At 38.0% G+C, this 26,194-nt stretch overlaps 1 protein-coding gene across 1 annotated transcript in view; it reads right to left on the bottom strand.

The window, feature by feature from the left end:
- The window catches only part of Adamts19 (ADAM metallopeptidase with thrombospondin type 1 motif 19), a 196,553-nt gene that overhangs the window by 48,836 nt on the left and 121,523 nt on the right, over positions 1–26,194 (bottom strand). The window contains exons 13-16 of the mRNA XM_021214717.1: positions 25,685–25,857; positions 22,764–22,891; positions 13,356–13,476; positions 9,732–9,812 (exon numbers count right to left, since the gene is read on the bottom strand). Of these exons, the coding sequence (XP_021070376.1) occupies positions 9,732–9,812; positions 13,356–13,476; positions 22,764–22,891; positions 25,685–25,857 (503 nt within the window). The remainder of the gene's footprint in view (positions 1–9,731; positions 9,813–13,355; positions 13,477–22,763; positions 22,892–25,684; positions 25,858–26,194) is intronic.

The following is a 26,194-nucleotide window of genomic DNA, read 5'->3' as shown; positions in this document are numbered from 1 at the left end:
TAAATTAAAAATGTAACAATTCATTAAATGTCCATGTATCATTAGAAATAATGCAAGTCAAAGGAATCCAGTCATCTCCCTAGGGCTAGAGAATTTAGGGATACTGGAGGAGAACATACAAGTAGCATTTTATTAAACAAGCACAATGCCTAACTACATTCTTCATATGTGTCTCCCCTGTACATGAGGATGATTGCAGCTCTCACCCCTCATCAAAGCAACTTCTCTTTGCAGTAGATGGAGATCATTACAGGAGACTACAATCCATCAAAATGCAGAGAAACCCTCCACTCAAGGCTCAGGGATCATGGGGGAAGAGGGGACAGAAAGATTGTAAGATCAAGAGGAAAAGCGTATTTTTAGTGAGATTGGGTATTGTACCCATAAAGTTGCACCAACACACAACTGTCTGAACATGAACTGGGCAATGTTGATACCAGTAGACAACCCAGTGTATATGGGAGTAGCCCATGAGGGTTACTATATAAAATATATATAATCCTATATAAAAACCTAGAGGCAACTAAGAAATTGCTCAGAATGGCAGAGATAGTCTTGTCTAGGGACAAGCACACCAACTTCTTGTCCAATACCAAGTGGTCAACCACCAAAAACATACATACAAGTAACATTATATAAATAAACTGAGGCTATGTTTGTGAATATATGTGTATATGTAGATCATACACATCATATACATATGCATATAGAAATACATATTCATATAATAACAACTAATGAAAAAAGAAGCCATGAGTTTGAAAGAAAATGAGTGGTTTATGAAGGGTATGCATGGAGGAAAGGGAGGGAGAGTAACTAAAATAATTATAGTATAATCACACACACAAATTTGAAAAATGTTAGACACATGAAAAATACACATGCATTAAATGATTAAAATATTAACACAAAGAAAAACTAGAGCTCTATACCTAGTAAAAATATTTTTAGACACAAAGTTAAAATAAGTAAAATTTCAGACAAAACCTTAGGAAATTTATTGTTTGCAGCAGATTTACTCTCTAAAAGAAAAAAAAAAAAGAGGAGGAGGAGAAGAGGAGGAGGAAGAGGAGGAAGAGGATGAAGAAGAGGAGAAGGAGGAGGAAGAGGAGGAGGAGGAGGAGAAGGAGGAAGAGGAAGAGGAGTTGGATGAAGAGGAGGAGGAGGAGGAGGAGGAGGAGGAGGAGGAGGAGGAGAAAAGTGTTCTTCACTCTGACAGAAAATGGTACCAGGTGGGAAAACTGTGAGAAAAGAACATAGTTCTGAATAGCTGTATAAGTGAGAAATTGATGGCTTCAAGCAACTTATTACACTGTATTAGGGTGATTCAAACACATTTGGAAGTAGCTGAAGGCCATGAATGTGGACATGAAGCAAATAACACAAAAAGTGCAGATAACGGCGAAGTGCACCACTTAAGTCCTCACATAATTCATAAAAGAGTAAAATAAAACTTGTAAAGATTCAACAACAAATTTAAATTCATATTGTAAATGCTAGAGCAATCAGCCAAATACAAACAATAGCTATACCTAATATTTAAGTCAATGAGACAAAATGAAATAATAGAATGTACCTTGCTCATCTTGCTGAAAGGACATTGATATAGCTATCTCTTGTGAGGCCATGCCAGTGCCTGGCAAATATAGAAGTGGNTACCCACAGTCATCTATAGGATAGAACACAGAGACCCCAGCTAAAAACTGAGATTAAGAGGATGGATAAATGAAGTAGGGAACATGAATCATAAAGTGGCTCACTGGCTCTCTCCAGCCAGATAGCATGCATGGGCTTACAGGAGTATTTCTATTTTACAATTCCTCAACTGCCTCTATCTTACAATTAATTTGAAATTAAGATGATCTATGAGGGCTGGGTGGATAAATCAGTGGGTAAGTGTTTACTGTGCAAGCATGAGAAGATGAGTCTGAATTCCCAGAGCACTCACACAAGGCACAGTGTGGTTGATTATGTCTGCATTAGGAAGCTCGTATCCTGGGAGCTTACAGATCACTCAGCTAAAGTGGGGAACTTATTGTTCATTGAGAGATCCTGTCTATTAAAAGGAGTTATGAACACACACCACATACACACACACACACACACACACACAGAGAGAGAGAGAGAGAGAGAGAGAGAGAGAGAGAGAGAGAGAGAGAATGTATCCTCTCTCCTCCACATGCATATCCTCACTTAGATTATATATAATTTATTAAGATTATATAACAATCTTAAATATATAATATACCATCAAAATGCATAAAAAACAATTGCTCTAACTGAGAAAGAAAAAAATTCATTTTTGATATCTCTTTACTCGTCTTTCCCCAGTTGATCAGACAAAAAGAATACCTGTAAGCTTGTAGAAAATTTGAACCACTGTACTGTAACTGACAGTAAAGATTATAGCTGGAAATCTCAGAATAACTCCTTCAGGCCAAAGGCGACAGACCAAATCTCAACTGACACCTGAATGCATGTATTCTTTCACCCCAAAGCAAGTATCTCAAAATAACTGTAAATTAAGTATATTCAAACATAACTCATAGCTCCAAGAAGAAACCACAATAATACTATGAAAATAGCTTGAACAGAAAGTGCATTGTGAAACACAGCTAAGGTGGGTGCTGAGGCACGTTTGTAGCTCTGAAGTGGCAGAAGAGGAAAGAAGGAAGAAGGGAGGTAAAGTTAGTCTTCTGTCTTTATCTTTGGTAGGCAAGAAACTAAAGTTCAAAGACAAAGGAAAAACATGGCAAACCAAACAGAGATAATCTAAAGGGAGAGGGACCCAGCAACACCACAAGTTCGTTATTTGGAAATACTGACAGATAAAGCTTAAACTGATCAAGAAAACAAGATACAGTGGTAGAAATACGGGTCCCAACTCTGTCCTTCTGAGAAATGGTGCAATAAGAACATATCCGAAACAGCTTTAAGCCAACCATTTGGAGAAGACAAATGAAACAGATTGTTCCCTGCAGGAAACAATTCCCAAAAGAATTATGAAACAGCACCAAAGAATATATGAAAATATAAATTCTGGCCTCAATGGGAGAGGAAGCGACTAGCCTCACAGAGACATGAAGTACCAGGCTTGAGGAGAAGCCACCACCAACTCAGAGAAAAAAGGGAGGGGGACAGGGAAAGGATTGTGGGAGGGGATGTCCAGGAGGGGGCAGTGAGTGGGATGAAAAGTGAATAAGTTAAAAACAAAAAAGAAAGAAGGAAAAGAGAAAATACTATAGACCTCACTAAAAAAAAAACGACCCGCAATTATAATATCTATGTGGAAAGTTCCATAAAAAAAAACAAAATGCAGCATAAATTAAAAATAATAGAGATTAAAAGGCCACCACACAAATAAGCCTTCAATGTGTAACCATGAAAGTGAAACTGCTACGAATTTTGGACAAAATGGCTTAGGCAAAATTGGGGACCCATGGTTCTTCAAATACACTAAAAATGCAATTTGTTCACATGTGGTTCGTATATCTAAATGTGTTGCTGTTTTATACTAATCAAGAATATTTATTTGACTTTTTTAAATACTCAGAAAACTATTTTTTATATTTTGGAATAAAGGCTTTTTGGAGCCAACTGAATTACTTTCTTTGATATCAGAGCTTTTTTTCTATACTTTCTTAATGGTTTCCTAAAAAGTTAAGCAAGCTGGTTGTTTATGAAACTCTGTTTATATTTTCCATGTGTGACACAACTTGCATATTGATTTGATCTTCTCGTATTCAGTGTGGTGTTTGCTTCATGGGGTCGATTTTGTTTTTGTTTTCTGGATTATTTTTAATACGCTATTTGTTGAATTCCCCCAAGTCTTTTGAGACCTGGCTTGAGGGGGATTGCTTGTGGAAAGTGTTTCTCTCAGCACTTGATACTGCAATAAGACAAAATACTCCAGAGGGTCTGAGGCTTCCCAGCTAGATGAAACAGAGGCAGCATACATGTGGGGCCGCGTTGCATTGCAGATTCTCAGGAGAGTTGATTTTCCGCGTCTGTTTTACACTAACATTATTGTAGACACTTCTCTGCTTTCTCCTCTCAGGTATAAATTATATTCCTACCTCTGCATCACACAAACCTTGGAATCCTTTGAAGTCCCACTCGGAGTGGAAGCCTCCCATGAGAGTCACTCTTTAACATCATTGATTTTCTGTTCTGTCTACAGCATCACCCTGGTGTTCAGAGTCTGATTTCAGTCCCAGGTGTCAAGGGGGACTTCAGGAGGCTCAGTATTCACCTTTTTGTGTTCCCTGTGGTTTTGGCATTTTAGGACTTCTTAATTTCCCTCCCATTCAGACATCTTACAGGCTGCTGCTTATCCTTCAAGGCTCCCATGTTGAAACCCAACTCCATCCACACTGTGATGTGATTAGGAAGTGGGGTAAGTGCTGTGAGGTAACTGGAGTTGGCTGGGGGCTAGTAGGGCACAATCTTCATAAATGAGATTAGTGTGCTTCTAAGAGCTGGAAGAGGCCTTGCTTCCTTTTCTTCTGCCATGTAAGGACACAGATGTCAGTACGTTCCAGCTCATAAAAGGTCCTCATCAGAACCCAACCATAATGGTCCCCTGAGCTCAGCCTTCCAGCCTTAAGAACTCTGAGAAGAAAATTCTATTGTTTATAACCCACTTAGCCTGTAGCTCTTTGTGACAACATCTTGAAGTAATCAAATTAAGAGGTAAATATTAAAATGGAGGGTTGCTTTATCTTTTGTACATTTTCAAATTATTTTTACTGAGGTTTTTGCCCTGGTTCCCTGTGTGTGAAATTTCAGAAAGAGTTAAAGTTGGATTTGATGCTTTTGTGAATTTTTTTTTTTGGAACTCATAAGCTATAATGATTTTATAAATAACAGCACATGCTTTATTCAGTTTAGGCTAACTGGTCAATCATTAACAAAATAATGCTATAATCTTCAGAGAAGCCAAAAATAAGTGAATATATTTAAAAGAAAGTGTAATGGAAAGGAAAACTGAATTGGGAGGTGATTAAATGTCTCCTATGGAATAACATATATTTGATGTCAACAATTTGAATTGTTTAAGAGTGATCAGTCTGCCAAAATTCTATTTTCATTTATTTTTCTAAATCTGTCTCCTTTGAAGACTTCTTACAACTTCCTTCCTGCCTCCAAAGGAGCCATGTGAAGAGTGTTTTATGATGTGTTTGACTTGCGGGTCTTTAGAATCTAGGATCATAACACCCTGTAACGTCTCTTTTTCCTCGTCCATGTTTTCCTGACTAGATCTGCCCGGAGACACATTTCAACAGGCTTCAGTTCAACTGCTTCAGTGTCTCTGGAAGGCTTTGGTTTTCCCTCTCCCTACTCTACTGTGGGATGATTGAGTTGGTCATGTTGTCTACTAATGGGTTGACTCATTGTGTACTAACAGTTGGTCGGTTGGCTTCCATCTTGGACTCTTCATTACATCAGTAAGGAAAGAAACAGCAGGCACTTAGTTTATATTGTAATATATGAGGTAAGCAAAATGAACTGAAGTAGCATTTGTGCTATTTAGAAAATAGCCGTTATTTTGAGAACTGACAATAATTTAGAGTAGAAACTTAAGATATATTATATATAAGACTCTTCTGAGATTCCATCTCACACCAGTCAGAATGGCTAAGATTAAAAATTCAGGTGACAGCAGATGCTGGCAAGGTTGTGGAGAAATAGGAACACTCCTCCATTGCTGGTGGGATTGCAAGCTTGTACAACCACTCTGGAAATCAGTCTGGCGGTTCCTCAGAAAATTGGACATAGTACTACCAGAGGATCCAGCAATACCTCTTCTAGGCATATACCCAGAAGATCTTCCAACTGGTAATAAGGACACATGCTCCACTATGTTCATCGCAGCCTTATTTATAATAGCCAGAAGCTGGAAAGAACCCAGATGTCCCTCAATAGAGGAATGGATACAGAAACTGTGGTACATTTACACAATGGAGTACTATTCAGCTATTAAAAACAATGAATTTATGAAATTCTTGGGCAAATGGATGTATCTGGAGGATATCATCCTTAGTGAGATAACCCAATCACAAAAGAAGTCACTAGATATGCACTCACTGATTAGTGGATATTAGCCCAGAAACTTAGAATACCCAAGATACATTATGCAAAACAGAAGAAAACCAAGAAGGATGACCACTGGGTGGATACTTCATTCCTCCTTAGAATAAGGAACATAACTCTCATGAAAGGATATAGGTTGTACATCGTGGTGCGCACTAGGCTCCGCACCACGATGTACAACGTCCACAAGCAGACCCAAGGACCTGAAGGGGGCTGCAACCCTGTAGGTAGAACAACAATTTGAACTAACCAGTACCCCCTGAGCTTGTGTCTCTAGCTGCATATGTAGCAGAAGATGGCCTAATTAGCCATCATTGGGAAGAGAGGCCCCTTGGTCTTGCAAACTTTATATGACCCAGCACAAGGCAAGGCCTGGGCCAAGTAGTGGGAGTGGGTGGGTAGGGGAGCAGAGGTGGGGGGCGGGGTATAGGAAACTTTCGGGATAGCATTTGAAATGTAAATAAAGAAAATAATAAATAAAAGACTCAAAATTTAAATTGTGTGTTCTTAAAATAATAAACACAGCAGCAAAAATATAAATAATGACAAAAGATTGGGTATGGGCAAATTTCTATGGCAAAGAAGAGGAGATGAGGTTGGCTGAACTGTGAACAGTGATCACAGAAGAATATATTTTACGATTTATACCTCTACTTTATTTATACCAACTAATTACCTAAATATAAAACAGGAGAAAAGAGGTAATATGTGTGGAATTAAAGGAACATGTATTCGATTAGGACTTTTACTTTAGAAAATTCCAATGGTTACATGAAGAGCAACGATTTTTTTAAAAGGTTCACTAAAAAGATTTAGACCAAGCCAGGCATGGTGGCGCATGCCTTTAATCCTAGCACTCAGGAGGCAGAGGCAGGNGGATTTCTGAGTTTGAGGCCAGCCTGGTCTACAGAGTGAGTTCCAGGACAGCCAGGGCTACACAGAGAAACCTTGTCTCGAAAAAACCAAAACAAACAAACAAAAATTTAGGTCAAAGACTGGAGAGATGGTTCAGGGGTTAAGAGTACACATGCTTTCGAAGAGAACTTGGGTTTGATTCCCAGCACCCACATAACAGCTCAATTATGTATAACTACAGTTCCAAGGAATCTGATGGCCTCTTCTGATGACATGGGCACCGTACACTCAAGTGACCCAAATACTTATAGACAAAATACCCATGCACATTAAAACACACACAGAGACACACACACAGAGGAATACACACAGACACCAATACACACACACACACACACACACACACACACACACACACACACACACACACACAGCTTGGTCTATCTGTGTTCAAAAGATGGATTCTGTAACTAAAGACTACGGATTTGAATTCAGCATCACAAATTAAAAGACTTGTGACACTCGGCAAAGACATACATATCTTTTCTGTTATTTCTTCTCAACTTTTTAAATTGGGAGTTTTGAATTCTAAATTATTATAGAAATATCTGCTTTGCCCAGGTGTAAAAGGCTTTACCTCACAGATGCATGTTACAGATTGTTTATAACAACCACTCTACAGGTGTCAAACATCTTTCCCTTACACAATTTGTTGGAAATGCTGAGATGATTTCCTGCATAGCAGGTGTTATTTTTGTCATCACAGAGACAGCAATGAGCACCAACACATTTTCAATAGTTATAGGAATAAGGAAATTTAGACGTCGCAAGCTATAGAAGGAATAAAGCGTAATAGGGCAGCATGACGGAGCACAAAGGGCACACGGAGAACACCAGTCTTAAGCATGGGGCAGGATCTGCAAACACATCTGATCAGAGCTGGAAACAAAGGCAAGGAAGACTCTTGACTCTGGCATAAGTAGCTGATTAGAAATGAATAATTATGGCAAACTGAAAAACGACCTTGCAGATATTTCTAAATATAAACATCGTGCAAAATTCCCAGGGTGATGAAGTTGTGGAGTCTTTCAATAAAGCTCTGCTCTCAGGAACAGATTAGAGCATTTATTACAGTCTCAATAGCCTGCTAGACATTTTTATCTTGTGATGAAACAAAATGTCTTCTACAAATCTAGACTGGGCCCTTAGGAAATAGCAAGTCTGCCAGGGTCTTGATCTTGGATTACCCAGCTCCCCAAAGTGAAAGGTCAATTTGATTTATTTGTTGACTGCCCAGTCTCTTGTATTTTGTCATTGTAGCCTGTGGTGCACAAAGTTGTCCTGAATCGTGGAGAAGGCCATAAATTCAATCATGCCAATCTAGTCTTCCACAGAATGGGCAAAGCTTTCAAAATATTCTCTTCATAGGTGAGCTTTTCTAGAGTGAAGCCTAACACAAGATTAAATATTTAACTATGCTTGGTTTGTTTTAGGGACAAACATGTCCTATTTCTTTTTTTTAATGCATATGAAATTTATTGTTATGAATTATATATGGCACTAAAGGCACAAAAGCTAAAGAAAAAAGTAACTATACTTCATCAAAATAAAACAAAACCTTTGTGTTTCAAAAGACATTATAAAAAATGTATGAAGACAACACAAAGGCTGGGTAAAATGCTTGTAAGTCATACACCCAATCAAATTTTATTATCTAGAATATCCAACATCTATAGAAAGAATAGTGGCATTCAATAATGATGATATTAAACAGTATGACTTTAAAGTGAGTTTTGACATTTCAAAGTATATAGCTAAAGGATTCAAAACTGATGTTTGCACAAGAATGTTTGTAACACACTTGCTCACAACTACCCCCATTGGAAACAACTCATCCACCTACTGAGAGATGAATGAGTTTGTGTTATATACACAAAAAGGAACATTTTCACATATACATAGTATGAACTATCAGAGCATGCTGACTCATGATTTAATTTTGAGAACATCGTACTTAGCAATAAGACTCAAAGTGGCACACATCAAATTCTTTTAATGAAAAGAACTGTCTAGAATAGGCAAATCCTTAGATAACCCAGTGGAAGAGGGGGAAAGCAGGAATGGGAGATGAGAGCTAATGGATATTACTTAATGAAAAGTATTTACAGGATATGCTAATGAAAATCTTTGCAAATTAGATAACAGTGATTGTCACAGGCTTGTAGTTACATTAATATCTTTAGGTCATGAGCTTTGAAAGGCTGAGCTAGTAGACAGTGAGGATGTATTCAATATGCAATACATATTCATAGTTGTATGGAAATAATAAGACAAAGATAAGACATGTCCTATTTCTAAAATAATCATTACACCAAAATACCTGCACATTCACACATGGAAATATATGTATTTGAATATGCATTCATGTTTACACTTAAAGTAAATGTGTCAATGGATTGTATTACATCTGCATATATTTGGAATAAAAGATGACAGTTATTTAATGAGGTTGGGTTCTTTTGTTTTGTTCTGTTTTGTTTCATTTTGTTTTGTATCATGAGCTGACATTTGGAAATACTTTCTACTCTCTCAACAGAATACCAAATTGGTTTTGCTCCTGGGAGTCCCTGGGAGAAAAGGAAAGGCTTGTTTAATATTTAAGAGACGCTTTCCAGGAAGTTCAAGTGTGAACCTCGAAACAAACTGACTTCCTCCTGTCACCTAAGTCCCAGCAGCTGAGAGTTAGGCTCGCACTAAGCTCCTGAGTCCGCAGTGCCAGTTACCTAAGTAGCTATGTGCCGGCTTTTCCTCCACAACTTTGATCCTTCTCGCTCCAGCAGGTATCACGAGCACTTCTACATAACCTGTAAGAGTCAGCAAAACATACCATAAACCCTGCATTCTTACAAAATCTCTTCTCCTACCTGATTTGATGTACCCCACTGCCAACACACACCTTTGGTTTTAGTCACTGCTACCATGTTTTAAGAGCTACGGGAAGAAAATGCCTTACTCTAAGGCTGCCTTGACATCAGGTGAAGTTTCTTGGAGCTCTCCTGAAAAGGTAGGAAGGTTACTGTAACTCGTGAAGTACTGTGAGGAAAGGAAGAATCTTGTGGCATAGCCTCCCTAGAGATAGTAGGACGAACTAAAATCAACCGAGGACATTTTTCTCTGGGGATTCCTCAAGCTAAACAGAGCAGAGAAAGGAAAACCTGAGAGATTAGACAGGTGGCCTGGGACAGTCCCTGGAGTGGCTGAGCACAGGAAGAGAGACCAAGTATTCCCAGGGAGATGAATGAATGGATAAGACAGAGGAGCTGGGGAGGCGGGGGAGGAGTAGAAGGGTGTAGGGACACAGTGAGAGGCCTGGTGTCACCTCTGTAGGTGCCACACAGGCAAAGACTGGATGTCCTAAGAAAATATTGTCCAGCTGTTGTTATGGATATAGTACTTGAAATAAAGTAAAACAAGGTGGAATAAAATGAGAGAATTTGCAAGAAAATGAAGAAACTGGGGGGTCCGTAGTGAAGAATAGGGCCAAAAGAAAGAAGCCTAGTTTTGGCTTACTAGTTGTTTTAAACTTTATATTCCTTTTAAGACACTCTGTAAAAGATTGTGTATTTGGCTAAAACCTGATTTGAAGCTTTTAAAAGACAAAGATAATTTCAAATTTTTCTCCTGTCTATCAATCATTATAATTTTAAAAAAATATTGAAAATAAAGAAAAATAAAGAAAATAAAGAAAAAGGTGATATAGAGTTCATCTGGTGGCAGGGATAAAATGAAGGCAAATGGGATATGTGTGTATGAGTGTGTGTGTGTGTGTGTGTGTGTGTGTGTGTGTGTGTGTGTGCATGCGCATATGCACACCTATGTGCGCACATGTACCTATGTGCAAGATCAGAGGTTGACCTCATGTGTCTTCCTCACTCTTTATCTTACTGTTTTGAGATGAGGTCACACATTAAATCTACATCTCACTGATCCAGCAAGATTGGCTGGTCAGTCTCCCCTGCTCTGTGATTACAAATGCTCAAGGCCATCCTTCGATTGTTTGTTTGTTTGCTTGCTTGCTTGGTTGGTTGATTGGTTGGCTGATTTGTTGGTTGGTTTTGGGTTTTTTTTACAGTCACACTAGGGATATGAACGCTGGTCCTCATGCTTATATCTTATACTGTTTACCAACCAAGACATCTCCGCAGTCTCGGCATGTGAAGTTAACATTCAAGCTTCCATTCAAGAGACAGTTTTTCTAATTACTCAATGACTTGACCATTTTCACTAACATCTAATTGTTTGCAGCAGTTCCAAATGGAAAGCATTGGCACTATGTCACAAAGACAAAACAGGAGTGAAAACAGACCCATGGCTGGCGGGTATCTGTGCTTAGAAATAAGGTCGGATGGACAGTTATGTAGATAGGAGTCAAATAAATTGTAAATTTATGTTAAAAGATAGCACAGAACATCATGGTTAATTCTCTGATAAGTAATAAAAACTGGTTTATTTAAGGCACTCCCCAATTCTCATCATACATGGCTTAGCAATGCACTGCTGCTCTTTCTTTAAGGTATATGTCTATGACTCACATTTGAAAACACTAGCGTCAATCAGAGGAAAGGGCTGACCATACAAGTCAAGGGAACTTCCCCCCAAAAGATAGACAAGATGTCTTCGGAGAATGTACGCGGGAAGCAAAAGGTTTTGTTTTCTGTGTGTAATGAGGATTGTGAGGTGAGCAGTGGTCTTAGCTCTTGAAGAACAAATCTGATGGAATGAGGACAGAAAAGGCTCACTCTGTTGTGGTCTTTCAAATCACATTTGAATTCTGTACTGTAAAACACTACATGTCGCAACCATGGAAATGGGGTGAGGTGGGACATTTGCTAGTATTACATTTTTAAATGAAGGTTTGAGAATCTGTTTCAGCTAAGTGCATCTTGTCTTTCCTAAATGACCACTGGCAGATTTGAATGGTTTGTCTCTTATTCTGCTAAGGCAAAGCAAAACAAACAACAAAACAAACAAACAATTTCATTTCACCTCCCAAAGATTCATCTGACTTTCCTTTTAGAACAACTCACTTATTGAAAATGACTTCAGTTTCATTGACTGTCCAACATTGATTGCTTGTTCTTCAAATATAACTAATTTATAGTTTAGCATTAGAATTTTTTACTTTTTTGAACCTGAGAATTTAAATGAAATGTTAACATGAACATGTAAGTGTTGGTGTAAATATAGATGTTAATGGGGGCTGGAGAGACACTAAAGCATTTGCTAAAGTATATGTTCCTCTAAGCATTTATGGCTCTTTCAGGAGACCCAAGTTTAGATTAGAACACCCTTGTCAGATAGCTCACAACTGCCTGGAACTCCAGCACCAGGGTCTCAACCACCTTCTTCTCACCTTTGTGGGCACCCCCCCACACACACAAGCATACACAGAGATGCAAATATAATAAAATATATCTCTTAAAAAGAAAACAGTCATAAATGGTGGCCCAACCCATAATAGTATGTTCAGGAAAGGACTCTATGAGGCATAGAAAACATTTGCTTCTTCCCAGCAAGCTTGAGAACCTGATAAGTAGTGATGTGTGTGTATCTATATAAGTGTGTATGTATGTATGTGTGTGTGTGTATATATACATATATATGTATATATATTGATTCATGTATATTTGTTTGTATTACATAAGTGTGTATATATGTTGATTCATGTATATTTGTGTGTGTGTATAAAGTACTGGTGAGTTATAATTCAGAGCCAATACTAATAATCACATTTTGTGACAAGGAACTCTCAGTGCACACTCTATGGATCACATCCCTTACATCCCCTGTGTGTAGCATTTATAGATGGGAAAGAGGAGAGGAGGGAACCCTTGCTATTAATGTCCGTGGAAATGTCCCTGTGTTCTGCTGTCCCTGCTCTGATTTCCACCACATGATCCTGTTATTGAGATTCCAGCTTTCAAAAATTTCCCCCCAAAACTAAGTAAAAGAATTATCAAAAGCGGAATGGAAAGCGGGAACCCTGAAACTAATATTGTCAATGGTTGTTGCAAGTTGTGGCAAATCACTACTTTTGTTAGACACGCTGGCTAATAAGAATTTTAGAAGCCTGGTAACATAAGCTGATGCAAATTAGATTACCCCCTTCCTGCTCTAACTTCTAGAATGCACAACACATGACTTCATGTTTTCATTATTGAAAAATAAGCTTGTTCAAGTTTCTGCCTCATATCACATGTATTGTAAGTCATCACTAAAATGATTAAACACTCATCGAAAATGTCTTCAGTAGAATAAGAATAGTGATTTCTAAATCAAATTTAATCTAGTTTTTGTCTAGAAAGACACTACAGTTTATTGAGTAGGAAAAATAAAGAACAGTTTACCTGCCCCTCTGGTGTGATTAAAATCGCCTTTAATGACTTTGCATGATTTCCCATTGCCGTTACATACGCCACAATGATCTTCCCTGGCAAGAGACCCCAATAAACCGTCGCAACCAGGTTTCTGTAAGAAAAGAAGAACATATATCAAAAGTTGAAGTATTCCCCAGGGCCTGCAAACTGGACGAGAAAGGACCATGCACAGTTCTGTACAACTTCCCCAGGTAGCCACCTTCACACCATTGTCATAGGACCAATGACTCTCCATTCTGCCTTAATGTAGCAATGGTGGACCAGTCATAAAATTTCATAAGGCTCCTCCAGGTAACAGAACCCACTGACAACTAGTGCCTATACTTAACAACTACCAATAGAGCCCTTTGAGTCTTCTTCAGACTTCTGGGGAACTTCAGTGAGAATCTGCTCATTCTATGTAAAGTTGGCTCCTGAGTTCATAAGTTGTATTAGCTCTAGCTAGGATAGGGTCATTTCTGATACTGCCACTGCACATCAACACTATATGAACCAAAGGCTGAAAACTAGAATCAACCAGTTGGTCTAAAATCTGACAAATTTGAATAACAGCCTATAGAGATTCAAATGTCCACTTTACCAAAGTTGGGGCAGATATCCGTAAAAATTGCAATACCATTTATGTGACTTTAGATACCTAGGTCCCATAACAAAATCATAAACACAAATATCCAAGAAAGTATTTTCTCTCCAAAAATTAGCACCCCAATGTTCCTGGAGAAAGGCAACTTACATGAAATACAAGTTTTGCAAGACAGCATTAAGAATATGTTCAAAAATACAAAGAGGATGCAAATAAATGTTAGAGTAAAGACCATTCAAAGAAAAATATTGAATAAAATATGGAGAAAAACCATTCAGTATGTGAAAATACAACTTAATAAAAGGATAGAGATTGTGAATAAAGCTTAAATGAAATAGAACTTTAAATAAAAAGTTCAGTTAGCCACATAAAAAGCACAGAAGAAAGTCTTATCAATAGAATAGATGAAGTGGAAAAGAGAATGTCTGCAGACAAGGTAGAGGAAATGGATCACTCAATCAATGAAAACAATAAAACTAAAATCATCCAAGAACAGAGCATGCACTAACTATAGGACACTAAGAATCATAGGTATCAAAAAGGGAGAAAATCCTGGTTAAAGGGACAGAGGCTATTTTCAACAAAATTATATAAGTCTAAGGAAAGAGATGTCTATCAAGTTGCCAGAAGTACACAGAACACCAAATAGAATCATAAAAGAAACTCCCCATGTCATATAGTAATCAGACACTGAATCTACAGAACAAAATCAAGGTCTGAAGTGCTGCAAGAAAGGCTAAGTCATAGGAAGAGTCAGGCAGATCAGAGTAACAGCACAATTTTCATTGGAGATTTTAAAAACCAAAGGGGCTTGGATCACTATTCTCCAAGTTCTTTAAGATTAGAGATTCCACCACATACTACTATGTCATACTATGTATCATAAACAAAGAATAAGAAAAACATTTTTGTAGTAAAGGCAGGTTAAAAGGATATGACAACAAATCCTGCCCTACAGAGGTAACTGGAAGAAATACTTTGGACAGAAGGAAGGTTGAGGCATGTCTAAGAGATGATAGTAAGAAGATAACATTAAGTAAGTGATAAAGTGTAAGAAAATAAACACAATAAAATCAACAAAAATACAGGGATCAATACAGAACTTTTAATACCTTTGAATTTCAATGGTCTTACTGTCCTTTTAAAAAGGCAAAGACTTCAAGAAACTAGATAAAAGCCGGGTGTGGTGGCGCACGCCTTTAATCCCAGCACTCGGGAGGCAGAGACAGGCGGATATCTGAGTTCAAGGCCAGCCTGGTCTATAGAGTGAGTTCCAGGACAGCCAGGGCTATACAGAGAAACCCTGTCTGGAAAAACCAAAAAAAAAAAAAAAAAAAAGAAACTAGATAAAAAACAAAAAGTAAAACCAAATCATCCAATTCAAAAATGCAGTACAGATATAAACACAGAATTCTCAATAGTGGAAATTCAAATGGTTGAGAAACACTTAAAGAAATGTTCAAAATCTTTGGCGATCAGGGAAATGAAAATCAAAATTACTTTGGGGTTCCTGTCAGAATAGTTAGGATCCGTAACACAAGACAGCTCATGCTGGTGAAGATGTGGAAGAAGGGGAGTACTCCTCCATTGCTGGTGGGAATGTAAACTTATATAGTCACAATGGAAATCAGAGTGACAGTTCCTCAGAAAGTTGGGCTAGATCTACTTCAAGATACAGCTATACCACTCTTGGTCATATACTCAAAGGATACCCCATGTTACCACAAAGGCACATGTTAAACCATATTCATTGCTGTTCTTTTCAAAATAGACAAAAACTGGAAACAAGCTAGATGTCTCTCAACAGAAGAATAGATAAAGAAATTGTGGTACATTTACAAAATAGAGAATGACTCAGCTGTTAATAAAATGATATAATGAAATTCACTGGCAAATGGATAATGCTAAAAACAAAAAAAACAAAAACAAAAACAAAAACAAAAAATGGTCTCAGTCCGAGTGTGGTAACCCAGACACAGAAAGACAAATATCATATGGAGTAGCTTAAAATTGGATATTAGCCATCATTAAAAATTATAACCGCCGGGCGTGGTGGCACACGCCTTTAATCCCAGCACTTGGGAGGCAGAGGCAGGCAGATTTCTGAGTTCGAGGCCAGCCTGGTCTACAAAGTGAGTTCCAGGACAGCCAGGGCTATACAGAGAAACTCTGTCTCAAAAAACCAAAAAAAAAAAAAAAGACTCATTTAAGGGATGATATGGAAACCTAGAAAACCTTCCTGAAACATATTAATATGATCCTTGTAAGGTTTCCTAATAATGGGGACATGGAGTCTGAAATGGTGATCACTTGACACCAAACGAGGCTTCCAATAGCTAGACTGTGTTGCACTCAATTCATTTGTTGGACAAGAGATCCAATGGAAATCTACAAACAACTCAAGCTGTTGCTAAAATAAAGGCATGCTTTCCGCTTACTAATAGCAGGGCCCTATTGCTAAAGACAACATACATGCATACATACATACATATATACATATATACAACTCTATAATCATGGAGAAGCTGGGCTGGTGCCTATATGGAGCCTTCTACACTCCCTCCCCATACTAGTGTCTTTGGTGAAGGTTGCTAAAAGAAAAAATGTAAACAGCAACTCATCCACAAAAGCTTTTAAGTATAATCTGTCCTGTTGGCAAAATATCCAAGGGTAATTGTGACACAGAATTGTGGGAATAGTCAATGTCTTCTTATTAGACTGAATGTTCACTCCATGAGAAGGAAAGCAAACGCAATACTGCTTTGGCAAACAAGAACCTGAGACTAGTTAGCCTAGACATCTAAGATAAAACCAAACACTACTTGTCTAAAATGAATGAATGAATGAATGAATGAATGAACTCACAATGATAATTCTGCTATACTCACATATCACTGGCTTATCTAGATATCATCAGAGAAGCTTCCTTGGGTAGCAGATGGGAATAAATGAAGAGACCCACAGCCAAACATTATACACACACACACACACACACAGAGAGAGAGAGAGAGAGAGAGAGAGAGAGAGAGAGAGAGAGAGAGAGAGAGAGAGAGTCTAAATGGGAGGTCTCCATTAAATCCCTCCCCTCAGAGCTCAGGGAACACTGGCTGAGGAGGAGGAAAGAGCATAAGAGATAGAGGAGATGGAGGACACCAGGAGAACAAGGTCCTCTGAATCAACCAAGCAAGGTGAACTCACTGAGACTGAGGCAAGAAGCAGAAGGCTTAAATGGGATTGCACCAGGTCCTTTTAGCTGAGTATTTTATAGGACTCCTGGCCATCTGAATGAATAGGTCTCTGACTCTCCTGCCTGCTCCTGAGACCCTTTTCCTCCTGTTGGGCTGCCACGTCCAACTTTGATATAATAGTTTTTGCTTTATCTTATTATATTTTATTTTTGTCATGTTTGGTTGTTATCTCCAAGACTAAATTAAATCAATGAGAAGAGTTACAATAGGTTACCTCATACTGATTAAAGGGACAAACCATGAGTAAGACGTTACAAACTTTCAAGCATTAAACTTTATAAAGCAAATTCTGCTAAGTGTAATGCACGTGGTTCACCATTACACATTAATATTATGTAATTTCAACACTATACATTCACCAAAAGACATCATCTGGGGAGAGGGGTGCACAGAGTAGTAGTAGAGGTAGGTGACATCACAGATCAAATAGATCCAACAGATCTCTACAGAGCATTCCATCCGAACACTAGACAATATATGGTTATCTCAGTAGCCCATTGAAACTTCACCCAAATACAACATATTCTGGGACATAAAAAATAAACTATCTCTCAACAACTATAGGGGAATTTAAACAATTCCTTATATCTTATTCAACATAAACAAAGTAAAAGTAGGTATTAGCAGTGATAAAAATATAGAAAATGTACAGTTATAGAAATTTAACAAATCTGGCTGGGTTATAAAATATAAAATGTGGAAAGTTAAACTAGACTAGACTAGAATCAAAAGGAAAATGCAACACACTTAGATCTGCAGGATGCAACAAAGGCACTCGTGAGAGGAAAGGTTATAGCTCTAAGAGTTACAACAAAACCAAATAAAAAAACGTAATGCAGTACTATAAGGCCTTGGGGAAACAAAATCAAAACAAATGCCCTAACCATAAACAGGGAGAAATATCTAAGATTAGAGCATAAATTAATGAATGAATAAAAATAAAATCAATTAGAAGAAGAGATGGTTCTTTGAAAAGATAAACAAGTGTGATCAAAACACTAGCTAGATTAGCAAAAAGAAAGAAGACCCAAATTAATAAAACTGGGGATAAAAAAAGGTACTAAACCAAACACCACTGAAATCCAGAGAGTGCGAAAGATATTGTTCCAAAACCCCCATTCCATAAAACTGGGAAATCTAAAGAAATGGACAAGTTTCTTAATGCTTCTGACATGCTGGAGTAATCCGGGAAGACATAAATATTTAAATAAATCTATCATGAATAACGAGGTTGAGTTTGCAATAAAAATCCTCCAAACCCAAACCAGCCCAGGCATAGGTGGATTTATTGCAGAGTTCTACCAGCTCTTTAAGGAAGAACTAAAGCTGATGTTTCTCAAACTGTTTCATAAAATAGAAGAGTAAAGATTGTTTCCTAATTCTTTTTACAAAACTAGCATTACACTAACTCCTAAAACTCCTACAGTTGATAAACATGTTCAGGAAAGCAGCAAGAAGAAAAATTATATTCAAAAATAGGCAGCTTTCTACATGCCTCAAACAGTATCTCAGATTAAATCTTACCAGGGAAGCAAAAGACCTATAAAATGAAAACTTTAGGACTATGAAAAAAAAATGACATATCCACCAAAAGGTATTCAGCTATGCCACTCATGGGAATGAGTTGGTAGGATCGATAGTTTGGTAATGTTCATTCTACTGAGAGCAATCCATAGATGCAGTGCAATTGCCATCAAAATTCCAATGCAATTCATCACAGAAATTAAAAACATAATCTTAAATTTTAAATCTAAACACAAAAGACCTAGCATAGATAAATCCTAAAGATAAAAATACTGTTGAGATATTACAAGCCCTAATTCCAAGTTATTCTATAGAGCCATAGGAATCAAAATAGCATGAAGTCAGCATTAAAAGAGACACATTGATCAAAGGGATAAAATTAATAAATCTACACTCCTGCAGACACTGCTTTTCACAAAAAGGCCAAAGTTATATTTTGGAGAGAAGGCAGAACCTTCAACCAAAGACTTTAGTCAAACTAGATAACTACATGTAGAAGAACTATCTTTCACTCTGTATCAACTCAACTGAAAGTGGATCAATAATCTCAATATAATGCCCGATGCTTTAGTCTTTTAAAAGAGAAAGTGGGGGAATACACTGGAAATTATAGGCACTTTCAGGAAAGGACTTTCCAAACAGGAACTTGGTAATATAAGAGTGAAGACTTACAACTAGCAAATGAGTCCTCATGACATAAAATTTTCTATAGGGCAAATAACACAATCATTCAAGTGAAGAGACATCTTAAAATTTGGGAAATACCAATAATGGATATGCCAGTCATGTACCCAACACTGGGTTAGTGTCTAGAATATAGAAAAGTTTAAAAATAAACTTAAACACACACACACACACACACACACACACAAACACACACACACACACACACACACAAGAAACCTAAACAATAGTTCTCAAATGGCTGAGGTATGCATCAGGGAACTGTACATTTAACCTACTTTGAAATTTTATCTTACTCCAGTCAGAATGGCTAAGGCCCTAAGAACAAGTCACAACAAATTCTGGCTTGGATGTGTAGAAAGGAGAACACTTATTTCCTGTTAGAGGGAGTGCAAACATGTGCAGCCACTATGGGAATCAGTGTGGAAATTCCTCAAAAGGCTAGAATATTTTGACTATATAACTCAGCTATACCACTCCTGGGCATAATACAAAGGCCACTATATCCCATTATAGAAACACTAAATCATCGGTGTTCAATGCTGCTCTAATTCCAATAGTCAGGATGGTCACAAATAGGTGAATGGGATAATGACCATATGGACATGTACACAATGGAGCAATACTTTCCTGTAAAGAAGAACGAGATGATGAATTTTGCAGTCAATATATGGTGCTGAAAAGCTTCTAAGTGATGGGAACAGCATGAAGATGCACAAACATCACGTGGGCATGGGCGCTAGCTCTGAATCGTTAGAAATAAGTTTAATTGAAGTGCCCAGGAAACTCAACCGGAGACTAAGCTTGTGAGGGAACAGGGAAGGTAGAGTAATGGGTAAGAAGAGTTGAAAGGGTGGGACATAGGAAGGCATGGTAAACCTAAGTAACCATCTGGTATGTAGAGACCTAGTAGTACAAGAGCTTCCCGAAACACACTCATGCACATTTCAAAGGCATTAAATGGTGTTACCCTACAACAGGGAAACATTGTTCTCCCAGGTACCACAGACTAATCAATCAATCAATCAATAAATAAATCAATCAAACAAACAAACAAACCCAGTAGCAGGTAATCTGTACCTCCTTCCAAGATTTTGGCCACTTAAAACCCCTAAACACTATAGCCTATTGCAATTCTTGGGTCATAGAACATGAAGAAATGCAGCTGGTGCCCTAATGGGAGTGGCCATCCTTACACTCTAGCTTTCATAGTGCAGGGGATGCTAGGTGTAAAACCAGGGAAGTACAGTAATCAACAGTCTCATCCAGCTGTGAAATCTGTACACTATAGTTCTAGTGGCTTGACAAAATAAACACATTGGTGCAATAATGCCAAATTTCTATGGCAGTAATCAACTGCTTTAGGGTTGGATTGTAAGGCCCACTCTACAAGATATAATTTATCTATGTCACCATTAACAGGGGAAGAACCCATGGCTGGGTAAGTCATAGGTTCTGGGAGAGAACCTAGTACTATTATTCTGGTAAGTGGGCATAGTGTTTAACTGCTGCCTAAGTTCTTATCCTCATAAACACAGAGTAGTGCATCTTCTCATCCTCATACAGAAACAGATGGTTCTTTTTTACAGTAGATGAGATCAACAGGCCAATTCCATCCTTTCAGGTTTCAACAATCATGGGAGAAGGAAAGATGGAAAGAATCAGAGTGGATAACCCTAGGGAAAAAAAATGGTCCAGGACATGGCAGATTAGTTGCTCATAGGTAGTGAGAGCATCTGTGAATGTATAAAATCAAGCAAGACAAAACCCCAGCATACATGGCAAAGTGTTCATGAAGTCCTCTGCTCGCCCCCCCCCCCCATCTGTATAAAGAGCTACGAGCAACTGATAGATGCTCTAGAGGAGGGAGAAATAGTTCTCTTTAGGAACATGGCTCTCGAGAGGTTATCTATTGGCCAATAAATGACCCTACCCCGGTGCATATATGGGCAGCACTAGTTGGATGTCATGAGTTTAAAACAAAATGTATTAAGTGGAGAGGGAAGGATGGCTGGTGGAATAAAGGAGGGCCTGGGAGGAGACAACAGACTGGAAAATTTGATAAAAATATATTATGTGCATGCATGTGATACAAAAACAGTAACAAAAAGAAAATGAAATCATTTTTTTAAAGAGTTCGATTGTTTCCTTCCTCCCTTCATCTAGGATGAGCTATTATTGTTTAGCAATTATTTAGGATGAGCTTTATCTCTGAAAATCAGGTAGCTGAGAGGCAAATTGTCAAACTTCCTCATTCTGCACTGCAAACACCACCATAAACTCATGTCAGATAACAAAACTGGCAAATGGACTGTAAGTAGTGGTGAGAATATTTATCTTACGGTAACTATCAAATGATATCTCAATGGAATCGTTTTGTTTGTTTCGTTTTTTTTTTTTTTTTTTTTTTTTTTTTTTTTTTTTTTTTTTTTTTTTTTTTTTTGAGACAGGGTGTCTCTGTGTAGCCTTCATTGTCCTGAAACTCACTCTGAAGTCTAGGATGGCCTTGAACGAAATAGATCCACCTGTCTCTGCCTGCTGAACGCTGGGATTAAAGGAGTGAGCTGATTCAAAGTAGGTTTGAAATAAATATTGAAGACAATAAAATTACTGAAGAAAATTATGTTCTGGTCCATGCTTACTTCCTGCTGTGGAGAAGATGAATTCTAAGGCACAGTTCCTAAGGGAAGTGAGTATAAGAATTCACATCCCTGGCTGACACAGGAAGTGTGAGTCGTTGAAAAATTCATTTTTACAGTTCCTAGAAACATTCTGTCCATAGGAAGCTGAGACCGAATACCTTTACTATAGTCTACTGAAGAAATATTGTCCAACACTGATACTCAGGACAAATAATTCTGTTTTCCCAAGTTGAATATATACCAATCAGAATTAGTCTATCAATACTTGAAGAAAGCCACTGTACTGGCTCTGTTTTGTGTGTCAACTTGACACAGGATGGAGTTATCACAGAGAAAAGAGCTTCAGTTGAGAAAATGCCTCCATGAGATCCAGCTGTAAGGCATTTTCTCAATTAGTGATCAAGGGTGGGAGGGCCCCTTGTGGATGGTGCCATCCCTGGGCTTGTAGTCTTGGGTTCTATAAGAAAGCAAGCTGAGCAAGCCAGGGAAGCAAGCCATTAAGTAACATCCCTCTGTGGCCTCTGGAAGCTCCTGCTTCCTGACCTGCTTGAGTTCCAGTCCTGATAGGGTTCCTATTCCTGCACAAACATCATGACCAAGAAGCAAATTGGGGAGGAAAGGGTTTATTCAGTCCAAAGCTCTTCACCATGTCATGTAGCTTTCCAGTAGACACGGTATCAGTTCATGGATATCTCACCTGGCACCTGCCATCTGCACATATATCTAGTCCCTGATATCCACAAGAAGTTCCGTCCATCACTTTTTCTGATAGAAGAACAGGCTGTTCTCTTCCAACAGGAGAGCAAAACAAGGCACACGGTTTCTCTGCATAGAAAGTGGATAGAAGAGAGGAAACTGACTCATCAATATTCTCATCTTACCCTCTACTTTTCCACAATGATTACTAGGTAAAAATATAAATCAATGCTAACTGAGCAATGAAACATTAAAGTAGATTTATATCAGAGGCTTAGTATATTAGATGACATGTTTATTTAGAAGTACCCAGTCTATATTAATTTCAACCTTATGAAATCTGGCCTCAAATGTTATATATGTGTATATATATATATATATTATAGATCATATATTGTATACTATATATTTATTTTGTTTATATTTAATATATTTAAATATTATAGTAATATATTTATATACTGTATATTTATTATATAAATGTTTATATATTATATATCATATACACATATTATTATTTTCTAGGACAAAACTACAGAAAACATAATAATTGTTCTCCTGAAATATATTTGGTGCATGTCAAGTGTTGTCTATATCTTTCGGAAGGATAGCATTCTTACTCTCAACTCACTTAAAAATTCTTATTATTATTTACACATGAAGTTTTTTGATGTCTCTCACTAATAAGTTTTGGTTTACCAAGAATTACTGCTTTACGTACGTGCTCAAATAAACAGTTACCAAAGCAGGAAAAGCAACTGTCTCCAACCTCTCCTTGTTGTGTTTTCAGAAATGACAAATGTCTGCATAGGAGCTTGGATCGGGAGGCACAAGTGCAGATGTGTTAGTAAGACTCAGTCCCTTTGCCACTGACTCAGAAATCAGTGTGCCTGATGTCAAGGGTGGAAAACATTGATTCAGGCTGAGGAAGTACTGAGCTGCTGGCCTTCTTCCTCAGTGCCCTATGAGCATGAAGCAGGAGGGCTGGATTTCAAATACTTTTAGACTCAAAAGTGGCATCTTTTTTTTTTTTTTCTTTTAAGTGTTTCTATTTTGAAGCAGTTTTTAGAGAATCTGTGCTACTTGGTGACATCAGTGCTGCAGATAATCAAACCTGAAACTTCAGAAGGCCCTCCACGCTACATTCTACTCTCCTGGCTTGACACCAGTCGGCGCTTTACTGCTTATTAAACTTGTATAAATAGGATGGAAAATGGTTTACAGGCCTGTCACTGCTCTTATGTCTTCAGAAAAGTCCCACGTGTGCACAGGGGATTCTATAAATACCACCCAACAGCCAGAGGCATGGAACCCGGTATCACTTCGCAAAAAGAAGACAGACAGTTAAATGAGCCTCCAAACCTGAACATTTCCAACACTTTTCACATGTGGCTTCTAGATGCCACTCCAACCAATTTGGGGGAGTTGGAAATACAGCTTTAAACATGCGTGGTTTTGAAATTTCCCTTTAAGGTGCCATTAGAAGCCGCAATAAAACTCTGCAATGTGTTTCGCACCGCAACTTACGCCATTCCCTGACTGCTTGCTGTGTCAGATCGTTGGAATTGAAGACGACCGCTATAACTGTAACACCTTAAAAGTGGTTTACATAATTCTCTTTCTAGAGTTTTCTTTGAAGACAGAGGCAAGCCAGAAACATGAGTTGAAAGGACTTAGTCCTTGTGAAAATTCGACTCATATTCCAAACAGGAAGTCTGGTGGAAAAAAATCTTTGTGTTTTTCCTTTTGTGACATATCGTCAATACAGTCTCCATAATTTAGCTTTATACATGTCATAAATTCTTTATTCATTGTCTTTATTCCTAGGGAATACCCTGGAAAGTGCAACACACCAAGGTAGGTGATTCCGGATACATGCCTGTACTCGGCACGCAGATGCTGTGACTTAATTTAAAGGAACAGTGCTCCCCAAGATGCCCAATTCGAATTGTTAGCATCAGAGCTTCAGCACGCATACAAGATGCAAACAAAATGAAAGACTTATCTCATTATGTAAAGCTAGTTTAGAAATGACCCACGTACTTCTCCCTTAGGAACTTCAAGAACTTCCTCTCTGTAGCTATAGTAAAGTACAAAGTTAAGCAAGAGTACACTGGTAATCGTGTACAATTCTGTTTGTGTGCAAACCGCGCTGACACCAAGACACTGTCCACTCCATCGGTTCGTGTCACACTGCTTACTACCACCACTCCTAGTCCCTGGCACTGACCATTTATTTTCATTTCTGTATTTTTTGCCACTTCAAACTGTTATGTCCACAGACCACAGTATAGCACATGGCCTTATGTGGCCAACATTTTTATTTGCCATGACACCCCATAATCCATCAAAATTTATCCGCCAATAGTACTGGCTGGATAGTATTCCATTGCTTAAGCATTCGACTTCTACATTGCTCATTGCATGCTCAACTACTTTAGAGATTTCCAAACTACTCTTTAGAGTGGCTGCACCATTTTGTATTTCTATCAGCAATGTTAGACATATCAACTATCTTTGAATGTTTACCAGTACATAATACATTGCTGTATACATGATACCGTCATTTAAGTTATTCCACTGGGTATCTATTCATTGTCCACAACAATACTGAAATAGAAACATTTAGTTCTGTGCTTGTTATATGTCAATGAGGTCAGAAAAAAAAAATAAAGTCTACAAATGATTATAAGTTAATTTGTCAAATAATAGGTAGTGGTTGCGCACGCCTTTAATCCCAGCACTTGGGAGGCAGAGGCAGGTGGATTTCTGAGTTCAAGGCCAACCTGGTCTACAGAGTGAGTTACAGGACAGCCAGGGCTACACAGAGAAACCCTGTCTCAAAAAGAACCAAATAATAATAATAATAATAATAATAATACAAGCACTATGAAACAACTTGTATTCAGCTGGTGGCCATACCTTCATCGAAGACAGCTTGCCACTGAAGTGCATGCTTTGGGTACGAAGTTCTAACACTATAGGCCTGACATTGCCAGTCTCTGAATCCAGGCAAACCTGCAGGACAAGGTGGATTCTCACATATTCTGTATTGTTTTCTGGGGCCATTACAATCCCTTGCTTCAGAACCTAGCCTAGAAAAAGAGTACAGATAATAAATTTCACCTTTTCCCCACAAGCACCAACTTTTCAAAGTGAAAACCATCATATTTATAAAATATCATATTAGACTGCTTCTTTAAAAGCATGGGCATACACATGGCTGAAGAGAGCAGGGCATTTATAGGCTTATTTTAAAAAAAAAGAAACATTTTTTTCAATGCAAAAATTATCTTTCAAAAATCCATGAATGATGAAACCAATTTTAGATAAAAAGAGAAGACAAAATTCAAGGGCAGAACTCCATGCAACATGTAAAGTCGTGCATCAGCTGTTTCTGAGGATTTTTACGTTCATATTTGCAGAAAACTC

Source organism: Mus pahari, chromosome 15, assembly GCF_900095145.1.
Source record: "Mus pahari chromosome 15, PAHARI_EIJ_v1.1, whole genome shotgun sequence".
NCBI classification, from domain to species: domain Eukaryota; kingdom Metazoa; phylum Chordata; class Mammalia; order Rodentia; family Muridae; genus Mus; species Mus pahari.
Note: the sequence above shows the minus strand (reverse complement) of the source record. Positions and strands in the feature narration are given on the sequence as shown.